General features: G+C 42.1%; 1 protein-coding gene across 1 annotated transcript in view; it reads left to right on the top strand.

The window, feature by feature from the left end:
- Window positions 1-20,758, top strand: part of LOC144783220 (ADP-ribose glycohydrolase MACROD1-like) — a 1,309,783-nt gene that overhangs the window by 489,581 nt on the left and 799,444 nt on the right. The window contains exon 3 of the mRNA XM_078662310.1: window positions 19,024-19,140. Coding sequence (XP_078518436.1) covers window positions 19,024-19,140 — 117 coding nt within the window. The remainder of the gene's footprint in view (window positions 1-19,023; window positions 19,141-20,758) is intronic.

Below are 20,758 nucleotides of genomic sequence, written 5' to 3'. Positions count from 1 at the left end.
GGTAGTAAAACTAGTTGCCTGATACAAATTTAATGGCCCTTTCAAGAGGCAATTTCAAGGTAAAAGGTGTTCTCTGTATATGGCATTGGACTATCACTCAATACTCCAGACATATATTTGTGACAATGTGCTGCAAAATTTGCCCTAGACACCCACTGCTTCACCACCAGTTTCCTGCTAAATGTGCAGGTCTAATTTGTTACACGAGTTCTTTGTGTAATGGTTTGATTTTTCACAACCCATTATTACTTCAGTGACATCACATCAATGTAAACACCCCCTACTCACTGCCTAATTTGTGCCAGGGCTCTTATCAGGAGCCCACTGCAGCTCGCACCACCCATAGCACCTGCCAACCCTGCCAATGACTGTACCTACACAACTACTAACCATCACACTGCTACAACTGAGGCAATTCAAACTGTTAGAGGCCCACAAAGGTCAAAGAATGGTATGGGCGACATGCATTAGTTCTTTTGAATTATTAAACAACTTTTGCCCTACTCATTTCCAAATTACACAAACAGCTAGCAGCTGTCACAAGTGCCGGTGTTGACAATTAAGTGTCAGTGCCGAGCACCGGAAACCACCTGCTCAAATTAAGCACTGCACCCCCGCTCCAGCCGTTGCACTGCATCACCAAATACGATGCAGTGCGCGCAACGAAATTTGTTTTATTTAATTATATGTTTACTTACCTGTTAAAGTCCGTAATCCATACATTACTACCCCCCACCCTGCCCCTCCCCCTCCCCACGTCACCGCCCTGCAGTTACACCTACTACCGGCCGTGGCTGCCCCGCTCTAAAAAGTATTCCAGAGCCACTGTGTGACCTACAGTGGATCTGCACATTATGCCAGGCTGCAGGGCGATCCAGCCCTTATTCCAGTTCGGTGGCTATATTGGAAGATACCTTGCATCAGGGGTGTTACATGGTTCCGTAAGTCTTTAGGGAAGTTATTGGCCATTTTAAGAGTGACTGTGAGCTGACATGGTCCACAGTGTTTTCAGGTTATGTCTGGGAGGCCGTGGTTGTCATTTTCTGAACATTTACTATTATCCCATTGTGTGTTTCAAGCCATGCCCAGGAATGCCTATGAATGCTTTATTTGGTGTATCCTGGCAATGCACTGGCTGTGGGGCTTGATTTGTGAGATGCACAGGCAAGAAGCGCTTCGACTAAAAGTTATCTCCTGCATGCATTCAAGTAAAACAATTGACTAGTGGTTACAACGTATGTGTGAAGCTGTGAATGGACTTGAAAGGAACAATCATTTTTTTCATACATATTGCTGCTGCAAAGTCCTCACACATAAAAGGATCCTATTATAACTAGGGCTCCCGGTTTTATGGTATTTTTTTTTACATGTCCGTCTGTATTTGTCCATATTTATTTTTTGCCCATCTTTTCAGTATTTATCCATATTTATTTTGTGAGTTTTGAATAAGTGGAGTCAACATTGGAACATTTACATTTTTATTTAACTGATAAACATGCATTCAGACTAAGATGCCTGACACGCTTTAGCAAATTCAGCAGCCAAATATAGCAAAACACTATATGCACAGGTAAATAATAGCAATGTACCACAAATACATTTTAACATATGTCTACATTTAAAGATATCTTAACCTGTGATTTTTAACTCCCTTTGCTATCTATCTGCTCATCTTTTGTCTTGGAATTCACAACAGACAGCATGGAAAGTCATTTATTAGAAGCACAATTTCCAGTATTTTTCTGCTTCTAAAAAAACCCACATTGTTTTCTGTCTGTATTTATCTGAAAAAATCAGTAATAACGGAAAACTGGGAGCCTTAATTATAACCAGATGTTTTTGCACTGTGGAGTAACTCACCTCATGTCTGGATTCGTTTGTTCCATCACAGTTACCATAAGTTGTAGTTGTTGTTCCAGTTTAGAGAGCTACATATGAAATTTGAACAGTATTCAGAATTGTAACCCCTCTTAAAATGTCCTGGAACGTCATTGGCAACCTCCTCGATAATGTAAAAATTTCTGTAGATCCATTAGTAATTGTTTGGTTGGAAAAAAAGGTACAGAATTTCCACTGGATAGGAGCTTTTGAATTCTGTTTCACTGTCTTGGTTCAGAAGGGCTAATGGTTTAAGCTCTGTGAATCAATGAAAAATCAAGAGATAGATACATATAACTAAGTCTGGCAGAGAGTGTGGAGAAACATAAGGTGTTGATTGTCTCTTATGCTGACGACACGCAGCTTATTGTGTTGCTATCACAGAACAAGGACCAGGCAGCTATGTGTTTCTCCGAATGTTTAAAAGAGGTAACATACTGGATGTCGAATCACTGCCTCAATGTAAATGTGAATAAAACGGAGGTACTGATTGTAGGCAAGATGCCATCCATATGGTCAACCGCGTGCGTGGTGGCCTAATGCACTAGGCCAACTACCCACCCCAAAAGCAGAAGTGAAAAACCTTGGAGTCTGGTTTGACTCAGAGTTGACATTTGAGAGCCAAATCTGGAAGGTAGCGGGAAAATGCTATGGGGCCTTGAACATTCTACATAAAGTCCTGGATCTCTTACCATCTAATGCCAGGAAAACCATTGTACATTCAGTAAGAACCTCCCAATTGGACTACGGGAATGTTCCATACCTTGGAGCTACAAAAAAGGGTCTGCTTAAATTTCAGAGGGTACAAAATGCGGCAGCTCGTCTTGTACTCGACCTTCCAAGAAGATCTAACACGAAGAAAGCCTTGACAGCTCTCCATTGGCTGCCTGTGGGAAAGAGACCAGTACGTTCGAGAAAGGGTCGAAGTAGGGTATATAATTTTAAATTAGAACAAACAGTTCACCACAAAACAGTTCCAATTCTATTCATCAGGAACAAAGGTTTATTTTTTCATTTTTTCATAAGTGAAACATTCATTAGATGCTCTTAAAATTCAAAGCATGTATCTACTTAGGTAAGTGAAAGATTCATTGGATGCTCTTAAAATTCAAAGCATGTATCTACTTAAGTATACTCTTTTTGCATGTAATATTTACAGTGCTCACAGTGTAAAAGAGAAGAAAACAGGTTTTTGGGAAATGGGGGTGAATGGATAAGTGAGGGACGGGGTAAAGGTGTTGTGAAATAGGCACAGTTGCATTTATATACAGTAGAACCTTTACAGCCTAATGTTGGTCCATAGTTCCCCTCTAATCATAACACATAGGTACATATGAATTGATATCTTCAATTCCTATGGGTTTGAGGGTGTGTGGTAGTCAACGTTTCGACCCCTGTTCAATGAAGGGTTATTGGTCCCTCAAAGTGGGGTCTTCGTCAGGACAAGGAGGTTGTTAGGAGCACGTTAGGAAGGAACTCTCAATGAACGATCCTAGTGGGCACGGCACCGCTCCTTGGTATTGTGATGGACGATAAACATCCTGGGTGATAATTCTCCCGATGCGCGTTGCTGGAAAAGTCAACACGACAGAGTCTGGAATCCCTGCGGTAAATGTTAATAGTCCGGGGTCGTTATTCTCCCGATACGTGTTGCTGAAAAGTCAACAGGACAGAGTCTCGCTCTCTTCTTCGTTCCGAGTGACAAAGAAAAAGAGAGTCGTGTTTAAGGCAATGAGCCACTGCCACCGCTTCCTACAAAAGAAAGGCCCAAGATATCTGCAAGCGTTAATTACCAAATACATACCAGGGCGTAGTTTAAGATCGTTGTAAAAGGCTCTGGTGACTGTACCAAGAATTTTCAAAGCAAGAATGGGGGAACGCTCATTCAGGTACCGTGCAGCATGAATGTGGAACAGCCTACCGATGGATCTAAGAATAGAGCCATGTGAAAGCAGATTTCGTAGGCAGCTGATGACATGGCTGTTTGTGCAACCGATGCAGGAATAAGACTCGGCCTGACCACACGATTCGGCCGGTCTTGAATTTCGAAGCCGAATCTCTCAGAGGCATCTCTCAGCACGGGGACACCCCTGTGGTGTAACCATGCGTTCTCCAAATGAAATTTTTAAAAAATGGTGAAGTTGCATGGTCATGCTAAAACTGAACCTATTGTGGTGGTATACCGCTATTGCCTGTATGCAAGATTCTCTCATGCACCCGAGCCAGTCGAGGCCTGCATTGCCGCACTGTAAACTCTTGCAGCAAACTGTGTTTTAGGGTTTTGTTAATGATATGATTAGGGATCAGATCATCATGCACTCATATACGAAAAATGTTTAGAAGCTCTTGTTGTCATGGAAGAATTCTACATCTGAGAAGATGGCAGCTATTGCCAAGAGCTAATAGTAACCTATTATGGCACCCAACGTATTAAACCAAGGCAGTGTTGTTTGAAGCGGGATTCCCAGTAAATGTTAATGCCAGGGAAGCTACAAAGAATTATTATCAGAGAAATGTAAAGGAAAGGGCTACTGGGGATGAACAGGGATGGCAATGTTATAGATATGATTTTAATTTGAATGAAAATAATTATAAAGCAGGTCTTGACTGTTGAAAAGATTGCAGGCAAAGTGAAGATATAAAAGAGAACATCGACACTTTAGTTCTGTTAATGAATAAAGGGCTGGTGTATTGTTTCCCGAACTGTGGGTCACCAGTGGATTTTTGGTGAGTCGGGAAAGTCAGAGCAATAAATAAAGATGCCTTTAAATTCTGTGTTCAACTGGTCACATTTGCTGGGATTCAAACACAAAGGTTAAATGTCAGACTGCTTTATTCTTTTAACATGGGATTGGTGTTTAGTTTTCTTTCTCTGACTGCAAAGTGAGAGGAGAGATTAAAGTGAATAATGTGACAAAGTAGGACGTTTTTTTTCCCAATACAAAATAAAACGTAAATACATGTAAATGAACATTGTGCTTCCAGCAGTTAGGAAAGCACAAACTAAAAAATCTTTGGTAATCTGAAGCCTTCTAGAAACGGAGATTTAAATGGATCAAAACAAATTAAGACACTTTTCTTGATGATGCACAAATGATAAATATTCACTGAAACTCGATTTCTACACATTATCATTTGACTGCTTTATAGTTTTATCAGTAAAACTGTATCTCTGTGCAAATTTAGTGGACGTATAAATGGAAAATATGCTGTCTGTAAATGACAATGCGTTACTTACCACACAATGCTTCATTTACATTACAAAATCGCAAGGCCTCATATCCGTTAAAGGTAGGTAGGTTGTGAAAGTTTGTTGTTCTAAAAAATGGGTTTTGGTTCTAAAAAGTTTGGGAACCACTTGTCTAGACTCTAGAGGATAAATGTGTGTGTTGTATCAATTCAAAATCGCAATGTGATTTGCAGAAGCGGATACTCCATATTTATTATGTGTTAGTGCATCTTAAGTGATGACTGGTGTGACATTAAATTGAATGAAAATGACAGAAATCAGGTTCTTAGGCTCGATTATTACTTTTGGGAACCTCTTGAAATAAGGGGAGAACTGTTAACGGCAAAACATATGTAGTTGATGAAAGCCATCATAGTGTAGGGTGAGGGCAACACAGCTCATTTAAGATATGCCTAGGTCTGAGTGCCATCCCTAAGGACATGCCTGCCAAAGAAGATGATTATATAGGAAACACAGTAGTTCCTGTGGAATGATATACTATGAGGTTATGATACATAAGCACAATCGTAATATAGAGGGTTAGATAATGGCAGAGCGCGAAGGAACCACTAACACGCCGATTCCAGTGTAGTATATTTTATGAATTTTTTAAACAATAAAGTTAGGAGTAAACATTATACATCAAAACAACATTTGTGCATAGTGTCCCAAGTGACAAAGGGAACCTAAACCTAAGTGACAATGTGAATATTATATACAAGGTTTCTACAGTTTGTACAAGTCGACCATTATCAAAATAATTCCATGTGAACAGCAGCTATATACAATGATATGTGCTGGGAAAATGGTTTGCTTCTTCTGTTTGTCAACAGCGTTGCGACACTCAAAACAATGTGGGGTCTTTTCAGGACTATTGATGAAGGGACACCTAAATGGGAATGAAATAAAAAGAGCATAAGGCCCATATACCTGCACAAATGCGAAAAAAGGAAAACAAAGGCCGTTGGTTAAAAGGTACCTGAATTTATGATTGTGCAGCCTTGTGAAAATGATGTGTCACACGTGAAGAATAGAGGAAAAAGGTTTACTCACATGAGGACCCGTCCAGGTACTATGATTGTGAGAAAAGAAGCAAAGAAGAATGTTGAAATTACTGATAATTGGACAATGCGCTATGTATAATCAAATACAAGTTTCACCAAGGGTTGTACCTCAATGTGAGGACAGGCTGTCAATCCAATGGGGTATGTAGGGAGGCCAGAGAGGCTCAATTAATTTTACGCCACAGCCGTAACGTTGTAGAATCCCTTTGTGGATTAACAGTGACAATGCACTGGGAGTTTCTCTGGAAATTCAAATAATAATGATATTGGGGTCAGTATGCTCAAGGGCTGAGCGCAAGGGCTAAGCAGCCTGGATGTGCCATTTCTTACCTCGGTAGAAGATTAGAAAAGCGGGACAGCGGTTCGCGTGTAGATACAGAAGATCAGTCACAACAGGTTATCTTGAGGGAGCACTATGCAGTATTTATTTGTACCTTAGACAAACTTAGAGTGCTCAAACCTGATTCGGAGTGAAACCAAAGTTTTAGATATTCTCCTCTCTTGAGGCAGCAGGTCACTAAAATCTTGAAGACGTGTGGTTTAGAGCACAGGAATAATCTACATTTGACACTGCAGACGCTGCTGCAATGTCAATGCGATATCCATTTTACTGTTATTCCTATATTTATTTAGAGCGCTACCTCTAGATCCTATTAAAGAATGGTTGAAAAAGATTGATTCTTTATCAAATGTATATGGGAAGGGAAAAACCCTTGCAGAGCTATTAAGTTTCTCAGGTAACCAATATCAAAAGGGGCTTGGGAACTACCTATTTTTAGATTTTATTTTTTCACAGCATTTATGCAGCATATGAGTTTTCTCATAATGGCTCATAGATCAGATACTCAAAGCACTGCAAACTCCCCTAAGTTTACACACTTAGCTTGGTTAGCATTGCTCAAGGGTTCATACTAAATGTTCATGAATAGAGCAATTTCAAAAACATTTGTTTCAAGGTACCTTGCCACGCTATTAAGCTCTGAAAAAACTGAATGAAACTATTATGTTAGTCACTGGAAGATGACAAGGATCTGTTATTTAGATGATTTGTATAGTGACAACACATTGTTTTATTTTCTTCAACTGCAAGAGACATATGATATAGCCAGGCATTTTTTATTAATATATGCAAATTAGGGATAATATGCTAAAAATTTATCAGGAATTTTGCAGTTTGGACAAGTGTCTGCTGCTATATAATCACCTTATAGTCAACAATTAGAAGCTTGGTCAATATTATTATATAAGATTGGTCATTGTTATTGTATATTCTCTGAGAATAATATTGATGATTTAGAATTTCAGACTGCCAACTCGAGTATTAAACTGGGTAGTAACAATACTAAGACTGAATTCTTAGAATCGGTAAAATTAGGTAATACACTTCTGCTATCAGCAAATTTAAAGATGTAACATTTAAAAAAAAAATTGATTTGTATTATACTCCAGTTCAATTAAGCAAATGGGGAACGAGACCTAATGGCCAAAACCCACATTGTTTTTTATTCTGTGCAGACATTATTGATATGTTTGCTAATCGTCAGCGGTTGCAGCCATCATGGGTGGGATAAGGAGCTTTATCTGTAGAATTTTGTGGGAATCAATTGAAATTACCCCAAAACTTATCATTCTTGAAATAGATACAAATACTACAAATTCCATTACAACTCACAATGCTCTTTTTCTATCGTTGGTCATAACTCGTACCTGTTTAGTCGCGGCATGGATTGAGAGCAAATCACCCGCTGTTGATCTCTGGAAGGCTTGATATTTGGCTAGTTGTCACCATGAACATCATTCAAAGGTAGACAAGGCAGGCTGAAGGGAGAGAGTTTATGAGGATTTTTAGAGGAAAGGCTTAAGGAATCAAATTCTCTATAACTGTTACGCAGTTACTCAATTTTCTACAACTAGGCAGCCGCCTATATGTTTGTTATCAACTGCCTTAATCTAATTCTAGAATATAATCTACTCAATGAATTTGTTTTTTTTAGGATGTTCAACACTTCCAATAAAAAAAAGAAAAAGTGATGATGTATGATGATTTTAAAGGTCCCATTGAGTAGGCATGTTGGTTATAATTACTTGTTGTAGCCCCCAGAAGGTCAGGTAATGTTTGTTTTGTTTTTGTGATGTCTTGAGGTCACTGAATAGATGGGTATACTTGAGCCCTTTGGCTAAAATTATTGAGATGTTGGCAACTGACCAGTTATGCTATGTTAGGCAATTTGTGAACCGCGACTCTCGGGTTCCCTGGTGTTTTCCATGCTTGACCTCACGTTGACCTCCGCAGTATTTCAGTGGTTAAGGCAGCAGCTGCTCCACGCTCTGTAAGGTGTCACTTCTTTTCAGAGATGACATTCAGAACTATGAAGCCACTGAGTTGGAACGTAATGCTTTTTCTTTTACATGCTTTAGAAATGTTAGAACTCACAATCATGACATGGCTTCAAGAAAAATGTGTATTCATGTATAAATACTTAATCTGTTTTGATCATGTCATCAGGGGAAAGGGGACGTTGTCTGTAGTTAGTTTAGTTAACATTGTTAACGATGCGTATAGACATGGGAATTGTGAGTAATTGGTTGCATTTTTCGTTATGTGTGAATTTTATTGAAAGCTTGACCTAATTTTGGTATTATAATGTAACCTCTGTAACACTTTAATAAAAATTTGCCTTTTAAGTAGAAAGAATGGCCGAAGTCTTTTGAGTTAGTAAATAACTAATTGATGTCTTTAAAGGCTTTACAGAGCTTTCAATCCAATTTGAAGAGTGTGACATTGTGGACAGGAGTGCATACAGACGAGGGGGCAATTATCGCCGCTGGCCGCTAAGCGGCAATAATTCTATCGCCCTATTAGCAAGCTATCGCTAACTGATGTTAGCGACAGCTTTTAGGCGATAGCGAGCGATTTGGGGCCCGCTTTGCATGTCAGCGATGTTTATCGCTAATGACATGCAAAGTGGGCTTACCCAACCAGTTATCGACTGAAAGCAGTCGCTAACGTCGCTATCGCCTATTAGCAAGGCAGGCATAGCAATGGAAATATTCGCGCTAAGCGCGAATATCTCCAAATATTAACACCTGCCCAGAATAGTACTTAGCCATGTTATCCAATGGGAGGTGGATAACATGGCTAAGAGCATTTCGTCTCTAATGCGTGAATATCGCTGTATTCTCAGCGATATTCACGCATTTCGCCGCTATCGCTGGATATTTTAGCACAATGGAGAAAAACATTGCTAATAGCATGTTTTCTCCGCTAACATATCCAGCTATAGGTAGCGATAAAAAGAAATGCGCTAAGTGCATTTTGCGATCAATATCGCTATTCCTTGGTAATATGCCCCTGGGTTTTGTTTTGTCACAGAAAGATTGTGTGTGTTTCCTACACTTTAGGAATGGTGGAACATAACTATTCTGTGATAGAAAAGCAGACTTTAAACTACACATTGGCCTTTGACATGTTCGTTTTTTCTGGGGTAATGCTTTTGTATTGAAGACTGGCCACAAGCTATTGTTGCAGGTCTTGGGTCGTGCAGGAACCATGAAAGGTTCAGCAAGGTTGATGAGGTTGGAATGAATGATTCATGAATACAACCTTGATTTGGAATAGGTTCTGTGTGGTGGTAGCGTGTCTACCGTGTCTAAATTGTACCCATGTGTTCCAGAAGAGTTTGTAGAACATGAGGATGATCGTGACTGTATTGTAGTACGCATTGACACAGCTAAGAGTGTGCGAAGCTGTGTTAAAAAAAAGACTGAAAGGCAAATTGTATGTTACACAGTGGCGGCTGGCATGGATCGGTGGTGGCAGGGCGGAGGGCGGGAGTGAGGAGGGGGAAAGGAGTAAACTAAAGAAAGAAAAAAAATGTACCTTACCTTCTCGCCCCTCCTCTTCGTCGTCCCTCCTCCCCACAGGAACCAGAAAACACACCCAGGCTCCGCTGACCAATCACAACATTGCAATGCAGTGTTGTATTTGGTAAGCACCCAGGCTCCCCTGACCAATCAGAAAGGTGCAGCATTGTTATTGGTGTGAGCGCCGTGGTACGGTGCTCAGCCAGGGAATGGGGGCCTGGGCATGTTCTCCACGCAGGCTGTAATGCAGCCTGCATGGAGAACATGCAAAGTGCGCATGACTGTTTGGCCGACCAAAGTGGGCCTGCCAGTAATTGCGCACTTAGGAGGGTGCCACTTCTCCGCCCCTGCTCCGAAAGTAGAGCAGAGAAGCTCCGCCCATCAACCTGCAGCAGGAACACATAAAATGATAATAACAACCAATTCCTTTATTTCTACTGTTGAAAGCAGTGGAGCGACGCTCCTCCGCCTTAGAGGAGGAGCCGCCACTGATGTTACAACAGGATGAGTATATGCTGTGTGGTATAGCTGGTAAAAATAGGTTAGCAAGAGAAAATGTCAGTTCGAGGATTATTCAGGCATTCTAGAAAGAAAGAAGGAGTTGTCTAGTAAACAGATAGTTGTGCATTTTGGGTGGGTTGGTGTCCCAGATTTAATTTATGACAAGTTAGTGTATTTAGCAGATGAAACGCACTAGGGTTTGAATTGAGGTTGACGTTTTGATAACCTGCTATCCATACCGATATTGAGATTCTGGTAGAGTGTTTATTTGTTGTATTGCAGACAACTGTGCTAAAGTTCACCAACTCCATTTTCAAAGGCATTGGGGCTTGAGAGGCCCTGGGAAAAGGTAGCAATCGATTTCATGGAATATGTTAGGGTGCAAATGTTATATTTTTACTTTAACTGATCATTACTCAAAGTCGATTGAGGTAAAGTTAGTTAATTGATCCATCAATATAAATGTCAGTCTATAATTGAAAAAAGTCTTTAGCATAGATGGATTTCCTAATTGCTTGTTAGTGATAATGAAGTCCAGTTTTTCCCAATGAGGACACTGAGTTCCAGAATTAAGCAGAAATGTAAGGGAGTTGCAGTGTCCAATATTAAACTCAGTATAAAGATCTCATGTAGACAATCAATTGTATCATGAAAATTTGTGTCCAGTGGGAGGTACGGTGTCAGCTGTAGAAGATGTATATTGCTATCTAGCCATAATGGTTGTATGACGTTACAACGCATGCTAATACATTGCATGCCATTACATCGCGGTTTTTACAACGCAAGTCGTAACAACGACTTGCGTTGGAGGGCGCTGGACTTAGGAGTAGTATAATTTACTATTCCAACTCCAGTCTACATACAGTAGGGAAGGTGTTGGATAGTAAATTATACTATTCCTTGTCCTAGAGCGCCATCCAGCGCAAGTCGTTGTAACGACTTGCGTTCTAAAAACCGCGATGTAATGGCATCGCGATGTAACGACCGCGTTGTAAACGACGTTTCCCAGCCATAATAGTTCCCATGCACTAACTATAGAAACACAATTCTTGCTCCTAATGGGATGCAATGCCATGTTGCAGCTGGGTGAAATTGTGAAATGGTTGACACACTATGACTGATGCAACAGTTATCAGTAGAATCATAAAGTCTGCCTAAATCCAGTATAACTCCACTGAGGATTCTTGCGTGAAATTGGCCAAAATGGCGTGCACTGGCAAACCTGTCTTTCTGAGAAAAGGGAATCTAAATCTTTCCCCCATGCCAAGTACCAACCTTTTCTAAGAACTCTACATGTGTGCTTGATAACTAATGTAATATGGACTGGTTGTCTGTTGTGTGCTGACAGTTGGATATGATTCGGAAAAAGACTTCTTGTGAGGATGTCACACAGGGACTCAGGAATGTCAGGTCACAGTTGCTAGCAACTGACGGCATTAGGTCTGTTTTTCCAGTTGAACATGATAATGTGAAGGCTAGGGCTTAAAGTGGGGGCGATCTCTAAAAGGGACATGGCCTACCTAATTAAGGGCGTGGCTTAAAAACATAAACTAAAATTCTGTGATTCTCATAGTGTGTCACCCGACTGGTAATTTGGTGTTTTGGTGCCTCTATGAGCTTTCTTTTATTGTATTCAGATATATGACACAACAAAATCCATACACCTAAAATCAGCCAGGACTAATGGCTTTGTCAGTCATACATAGTTGGCTGTTTATGATGACATGCTATCGAGAGTAATGTGCTACAATAAACAAAATACAAAAATAAATCCTGGAAATAGTTAATACTCTTAGGGATTCCAAGATTAAGTAGAACAATATAAACAGGAACTAAACTGCTGATATGGATTATTTTAACGTTTATTACATTCCATGTTCACAAATCGATCAATGTTTTTACCAGTGAGGTTATGGACAATGGTATAGAGCCCGAGAGGGACCCGCTCCAATGTCCATTTTTAATCATTACCGGGTGTGAGTCCCGGATAGACCCAGCTCAATTAAAGCCCCCTTAGTGAAGGCACGTCGTTTTATTTCAAGCAGTAACGCTTCTCAGATTAAAACTATAACACATAATCACTATATTCATGCTAAGGTTGGGCTGCCTACAGTGGGAGTTTCATAGTACGGGCTCCAGATGGAAGAGGCATGCCGAATTTGCCGAGTGTTTACTGTAACTTATACTTATTTTTCTGTATTGTGGAACTAGCAGTTGAGTTCTATTAAAGGAGGATGAATTTTGGTTGTTAAGATGCCATCTTGGTGGGCATACTTTGGAATGCTCAAACCGTGTTTTTATGTTACCTGTATGCCATACTTTGGAATGCTCAAACCGTGTTTTTATGTCACCTGTATGCCATACTTTGGAATGGTCAAACCGTGTTTTTATGTCACCTGTATGCCATACTTTGGAATGGTCAAACCGTGTTTTTATGTCACCTGTATGCCATACTTTGGAATGCTCAAACCGTGTTTTTATGTCACCTGTATGCCATACTTTGGAATGCTCAAACCGTGTCTTTATGTCTCTTGTATGACATACTTTGGAATGCTCAAACCGTGTTTTTATGTCACCTGTATGCCATACTTTGGAATGCTCAAACTGTGTCTTTATGTCACCTGTATGCCATACTTTGGAATGCTCAAACCGTGTCTTTATGTCTCTTGTATGACATACTTTGGAATGCTCAAACCGTGTCTTTATGTCTCTTGTATGCCATACTTTGGAATGCTCAAACCGTGTTTTTATGTCACCTGTATGCCTTACTTTGGAATGCTCAAACCGTGTCTTTATGTCACCTGTATGCCATACTTTGGAATGCTCAAACCGTGTCTTTATGTCTCTTGTATGACATACTTTGGAATGCTCAAACCGTGTTTTTATGTCACCTGTATGACATACCGTTGGAATGCTCAAGCATTAGTGGCCACCTTATGAAGTTTACCGACTGTGATCACCTAAGTGCATCAGGTACGGTTGCCAGCAGCAATGTAAAACATGCTTTGTTAATGTGGAATACCTCTACATGGGTAATACATGAAAGGCATATCTGCAATGCCCTAGCACCAAGTTAATCAAATTAGTAATAGGTCTCCCCAAGACTGTTTGATTTTGCCACTCAAATACCAGATTTAAATATATTTTGGAACTGCAGCCATTCTTCTCCAAACATCAGCTCATGAGTTCTGACATCACCCAAATTTTCATCTGGAATACACACTTTTCAATGTTGGTATACATATATACGTATATACATATGGCATACATATATTCATTCAACCAAGCAAAAGCTTCTAAATTAGCTGGATGGCTGCACACAGGAGAGCTACTTACAGATAGCTGGAGATCTACTGGTGAGCTGGTCATTGGAGAAGCCTGGAATAAATGAACTGGGCAATGAACCTTGCACAGGAATGACATTCTCCAAGGATACACGCCAGCATAGCCTGAAAAAAAATGCCACAGTGTAACTGATAACTCAAATACATCAAGATAAGTACTCATAATGAGTGCCGGAGACATCCAATTGCTTCTTCTAAAAGAAGACCAAGAAGGTATCTAGAGGGCGGGGGTCCTGCAGTTTCAGTGATTCATCAATCAGATGGTTGGTTTTATTTACTCAATTAAAGACACAGTGGTTTGTGGGTGCATTAGAGATTCCCAAAGTTTTACTACCCTGAGCTAGGGTCTCTTAGGTGTCCCTGGGTCCTGTTCATAGATAAAACCTGAGTCACCTCCCTTGCCTCATTTGAAGAGTCTCCTTAGCATGTGGCTTGTCTCTGCAGAAGGAACACAGTGACCCTCAACCTTAAGCTAGCTTCTAGGCTTCCGCAGCCCGGGCAGGTAAGAGCGGTGGGGGGAGGGGGTCGTCAGATGACAAGTAAAAATTAATTATTTATTTAATTTTCCCTCATCATCATCTGTCGAAATTCCTCAAACCCCCATACCCCCCTCCCCCCCCCCCCCCCCTAGCTTCTAGGCAGCCGAAGCCCGTGCAGGTAAGAGCGGTGGTGGGGGGGGACGTCAGATGACAAGTAAAAATTAATTATTTATTTAATTTTCCCTCATCATCATCTTTTGAAATCCCCTCCCCGACCCCACCCCCACGGGCCCCACCACTCTTACCTGCACGGGCCACGGCTGGCTCCTAGGAGAAGCAGAAGTCAGGTGCCCACCTTGATATATTTGCTGTGTACATTGTGGCGTCCTCATTATCATAGAGTGGTAATAAAAACGTGTCTCTCCCTTTGTGCTAGGGAGATATATGATGTTTCTAAAAGAGTAAGCAAGTCGGAGAACTGTTAGCTACAAGAGAGAGAGAGGCTCATAATGTACCAGGGAGCGCTCATCTCTTTTCTGAGAGAACAAACCTGTCTCACCCGCACTGTTATCGTTTGTAGGAATATTTATGTGTTTTACTGGTCTAGCCCTGTGTTCGTCCTTCTTGCCTTCTGTTTGCATGTTTGTGGATGAAGACACTGCCAGGCAGGTAATGACTGTGGAACAAAATACATGACCCAAGGTGTTTGCTCTCCTTTTATTACCTACTATTTGTACAAAGCTGTGAAAATGCTCAAGGGTATAGCTAGCTAACTGCAGAAAGAAACACGTGACAATTGACCAACTAATAAAAAAAAAAAAGCATAACAAAATACACGCAAAATATGTTCTATCTCTATTTAAACACGCAGTGGCAAAGCAAATAGGCCTTACCTGTGTGACAGGGCCGGACTGGGAACAACAACCGGCCATGGCAAAGTGCTCGCCGCCACCCTCCCCACTCGGGGGGGGGGGGGAGGGGGGGTTGGAGGTGCCGCCGAGCTCTTTGCCAGGGCCGGTTTTTGGCCATTTTTGTTACAGGGCCAATTTTGCTGCAAAAACGGCCCTGTAACAAAACCGGCCCCCACCCATGCGGCCCACCAGGGGATTGCCCGGTGTCCGCTATGGCTAGTCCGGCCCTGCTGTGTGAGAACATTTGACTGTGCTAATGTCTTTTAGCCATGTTGTACAGCAGCGTGGCTGATGTTCATCAAGGCAATAAGTTAGTGGTGTGGGGTAGAGTAGAGTGGAATAGAGTGAAGTGGTGTAGGTAGGGTGGTGTTGAGCAGAATGGAATGGGGTGGAGTGCAGTGGAATAGAGTAGAGTGGTGTAGAATAGAGTTTGGTGGAGTGGCATTGAGTAGAATAGAACAGAGTGAAGTGGCATAGAGTAGAGTGGTGTGGAGTGGTGTAGACTAAAGTGTCATGGATTAGATTGGCATAGAGTGCTGCTGAATGGCATTGTGTGAAGTGGGGTGGTGTAGAGTGGAGTGGCTTAGAGTAGGGTGTCTTAACCTGGAGTGGGGTTTAGTGGAATAACGTAGAGTAGCATGGGGTAGAGTAGTACAATTGTAGACATAAGTAACTAAGGTGTTGATAGAGGCGGCAGATAGGGTGAAAGCAACATAAAAAAAGAAGCCGTATGCCAGTGTTAAAAGTAGGAAAACACATTGGATGTTCAGGAATAATACCAAAAAGCTTATTTAAAAAAACATAATGCGTTGCAAAAAACGAGGAAGAGTAAAGACAGGAAGAACTTGGTCCATGCTCCAGGGGGAAACTAACACAAGAAAGGAAGAGAAGCCTAAAGGAGCTAAGAAATCTAAAGATTGCAAATGAAAGTGACAACGTAAACAACCAATGGCATGATGCGGACTGAATAGTGAACAGTATGTTTCGCATCACAGCTTGTGTGCTGTGTAAGTGAGACTTCCTGCTCTAATACCCCCACTCTTTCATTACAAGTAAAAGAGCCCAAAGACCAGGACGGTGAGGTTGGGCCTTCTGCATGAGTATCCAGAGGGAGCACCCATAATATTTCTGGAGGCCTCATGGCATTTTGGGTCACGGCCCCATAAAACAGGGTTCCAAGCAGGTTTGAATGTATAGCTTTCTGACTTTGTGCCGCTGATGCCACAGATATTGCCATTATGTGAAATTATAAATATTCTAACACTACGAATTGTTATTAGTCGCAAGACTTCTTGCACCTATGGCTCAGAATCCCTCCACAGTGTAAATTATCTTCAGCTGTAATGGTCTTTACCCACCGATCATACACTTGATGATGATTTGTAATTTGTCAGGTCCGCAGTTATGGAGAAATAGTGGGCCGCATTTATGAGGCCCCTTGCTCCCCCCCCCCTCCACCGGCACTGGAATGTCACTTTTTGTGATATTCTGTGGCGCAGGAGCCTGCTCCATATTTATGAGGCAGCACTAAGCCTCTTTTTTTGGCTTAATGCTGCCTCGTAAATATTGTTCCCTTTAACGCAGTTTTCTGAGTTAAAGGGGCGTGCAATGGGTGTTGCTGGGGGCGTTCTCAGCAACATCCATGGCTTTTTGACACTGCCCCAGATTTACGAGAAATCGCAACTCTAAGGCAGCTAAGGCAGCGCCAAAAACGTACGCCTCCCCATGGCAGGCGTAAGGAAGGCACAACGAGGAGAAATATCTTTATTTCTCCTCATTTTTCCTTTTTACTGTGTGTGAATGCAGCACACATATAAAGAGGTAAAAGCCTCTTGTGACTGTTTTTGTGCAGGAAGGTATCCCTTCCTGCACAAAAATAACTATCCCTGCAACGCAGGCACCCTTGCACCATAATGCAAAGGTGTCTGCGTTTGTGCTAGGCCTGGGCGGTGAACTCTGCTCCGTTCATGGAGTTTGCAGAGTTTTCTGTACTCCGCACTCCGCGTAGCTCACGGAGTGCAGAAAGCTCTGCTTCGCGTAGTGCAGCAGAGTTTTCCCCCCGCTCGCGAACGGTCAGTTCGTGAGCGCGAGCTGACGCTCGGGTAGAATTTCTACCCAAGCAGCAGGAAGACCAGTGCGAACAGCAGTTTGCACTACACTCCGCCACTTACGGAACTTCGTAGAGATTTTTTGTAACTTCGCGGAGTCCCACATAGCAAAACTCCACGAACTATGCCCAGGTTTAGTTATCGCACGGCAGCCTACTGTGTGCAGGGGAAAAGGACAGGAATGGGCTGCATCTGATAGATACTGCACATTCCTGCCCTTTTCTTTTGCTGTAGAGCAGTGCAAAAGTAAGGTGTGCGATGCTGCCCTATGTCAAAACCTAATAAATGAGGCCCAGTATCTCCAGTCACTGGCAGGCCTCACAGAGAGATTCCAGCAAGGTTATTCTTAGAACACATAGCTTCTAAGAAGTTTTATGAATGTGATCAAACAGGTGATGAAGTGGAGTCGAAGGCAGGTTATTCCAAGCCTTGGAGGTGGATACTGGGAATCTCCAGTCCCACTACGACTTTTAATGAATCTGGGGACAAGGAGGAGATTAGCATTGTTTGGGTGTAGACATTTAGGTTGATTGCGTCAATATTTATCAAGGACCCCCTGAGTGCATGGAAATAGAGTTCCTAGACCAGGGAAAAGCAAATAATTTGATATGTATCAATCTAGGCAACAGAGCGTAACGAGAGGTCGAAATGAACTGAGCTAAAACATTGTTTTTTTGTAAAAAAGGGGGAGTTCAATTTTATTCACAAATTATTAAAACACATTGAAATAATAATACACATTTACAATTTACATTAAACACATGTAACTCAATGAATTGAGAATACACAACAACACTGTTAAAAAGAAGCAAATAATTCAACGAGGTAGAAGTTACATAAAATGAACACAATTTTTAGGAGAAAAATGTGGCTAAATTAATCTTGACATTTAGGTTGATACCCGGTGAAAAGAGAGAACATGTAAGTTGGTGACAGCACAAATATTACTTTATGGCATAAGCAGAGGGCCTTAGATATATGTCTTGATGGGCTTCCAGTGAAGTTGACTTGTGCTTGACTGCACTCAAGACCACTCTCAGGCCTGTGGACCATGCAACTTCCTTGGGCCTGTAGGGCATTAGTCAGTGGCGCTCTTGAGTATCTGGGAGATGAATCATTTCAGAGCCTGCAGTCCCTGCTGCTCTTTATGCCTGCTTTGAGGAGCACTTCTGTGGCCTTTATGCTTCCATGCTCTTTAAAGCCTCTGCCAAGATATTATTCCTCAGCCTGTGATGTAGAACCCAAAAAATCCTGCCAGAGCCTGTAAAAGGCCAGTGCAGTATTTCTTGTGCCCTAGGAAGAGTGACAATCCCCCTCGTCCCCAACAATTGACCATATTTGATTCTTGCAATGTTGCACTCCCTTCTGTTAGCTCATTAGGTGCCGCCTTATATTGTTAAACTGGCCCTGCCTGTAAATGGTATAGGCTGCAGTTTTAGTCGACTCCTATTCAGTGCATCCTTCTTTGGCCTGTGTTTGAGAGTAGTGCTGAATTGATAGGACCTCTTGATGCAGTCCTGTGGTTTTATTCTTTGCTAACTGAATGCATGTGCCTGCTTTCGCTGCTTGGTTTAGCACAATGACGTTTAAGTCTTTCCTTGTGCCTCATTGGTTAACGCCACCCTGTCTTTTTCACCCTCTCCAGTGGACGGCTGCACCCACCAGGCAGCTGGACCCCTGCTGAAGGAAGAGTGCGGCACCCTGAACGGCTGTGAGACCGGCAAGGCCAAGATCACCTGCGGCTACCTGCTGCCCGCCAAACGTGAGTACCTGCTCTGGGTTACCTTTACCTGCACTGGTGCTTGTCCCTGCAACATCCTATCACAGTGTGCCTACAAACAGTGGCTGATCCCCGGCAGCCAATTAAAAACAGTGGAGCTTTGGGCTGAAAATGCAGTTTTGCCTCATAATTTGGATTCTTAACCACTGGCCATACTGCCACTCAGGCCTGTAGTGACCGCTGTGGACGCATATCAAGTATTATCTGGTGTGAACATAGTTTCTGTGCCCTTATGCATGGAGTGTGAGTAATAAATATGTCTCTAATGCTTTCTCTCATTTTCCCACTTTGGGTATCTACTGCACCTAGTGGTGAGAATTAAAACTGCTTGTATAGTTTTTCAGTAGGTTTAGGTGCAATGGTATCACTCGTGTAGGAGAACGAAATACAAGGGCATGTTCACTTCCCAGTACTGTACACCTTCACCAGCTACCTTTTCCGTGATGCAGGAGGGGAGATGTTTCACCCACTCTGGGTGACTTCTTATGCAAGCCCAACTTGCTATGTAATGTTGTTGTTTTTTCAATCTCTACCATCCCACTTCATTTAACTCATGTTTAATACCTTCCAGCACTCTGCCTTTAAGCCACATGTGAAGCAGCTGACCCACATACACTTCATGAATTGATTGTGTTTAGAGAACAGTCATATGGTGTATGCTTACACAATTATTTGTAAATTATAAAACTGTTTAGTGAGCGTGCATATCTATAGGTCATCCTAATAACCCTAGGAGAACCTAGATTTCGTCATTGGGATGAGGAGTCAAAAGTTGACTGTGGTAGTTGGAAAACCAGCAGGATTCCCTCCCCATCCTGTCTGGAGGTCACCCTTACTGGCCCTGTTTAGTGGTGCAACTAACTCTGGGTGGATTGACATTGCGCGTTCAGTGGCATAAAGTTTCAACTGATTCAGGTGCAGGGCCCAATGACGAGGGAACAGAAGCCCTATGGATAAAAACCCCGCTTTAGCTCCAGAAACTCTGTGACACATCAAGTTGAGTTCCTCTTTTTATCTGGTCATGCTGGTTCAGAGTTACACTTGCACCATGGAACAGACGCATACTGTCCTTATTTATTTATTTAAGGTTTTATATAGCGCTGGCTAGACCCGGAGGTATCAGAGCGCTTTACAAGGGTATCAGACAATAAATTGCAAGTTACAGCTTTACAAAGGCTACACAGTTATTAGAGCATGGCAATTTTAGTTACAAGTAAGGTTGAGACAAACAAAAAGGAAAATATAGGTAGGGGAAAAAGCTGGCAAGGGGATATATTCAGGGGAGTGGGGGGGGTAAGAGCAGGAGAAGTAAACAGAGAGCGGAGGAGGGAAAGAAGAGGGGAGGGTTAGAGACACGGCATGGCAAGAGGAGGGGGAGGGTGACAGGGACACAAACCGGTAGACGAGCCAAAGCTGTGCCCATAGTCCAGAAGCTGTGAACCCAGGGGGAGTGGTATTATTTCCCTATCTCTGTTGCGAGAGGCTCCCTAAGCGCAGTGCACTCTCTCAGAGGGGTCTCTGAGACTCCAAGGCCTATTTACTGGATCCTTCCCCAAAAAGGGGAGAGAGAGTGCTTTGGAAAGGGGTGCCATACCATACC

This window comes from Lissotriton helveticus, chromosome 9, assembly GCF_964261635.1.
Source record: "Lissotriton helveticus chromosome 9, aLisHel1.1, whole genome shotgun sequence".
NCBI lineage: Eukaryota > Metazoa > Chordata > Amphibia > Caudata > Salamandridae > Lissotriton > Lissotriton helveticus.
Note: the sequence above shows the minus strand (reverse complement) of the source record. Positions and strands in the feature narration are given on the sequence as shown.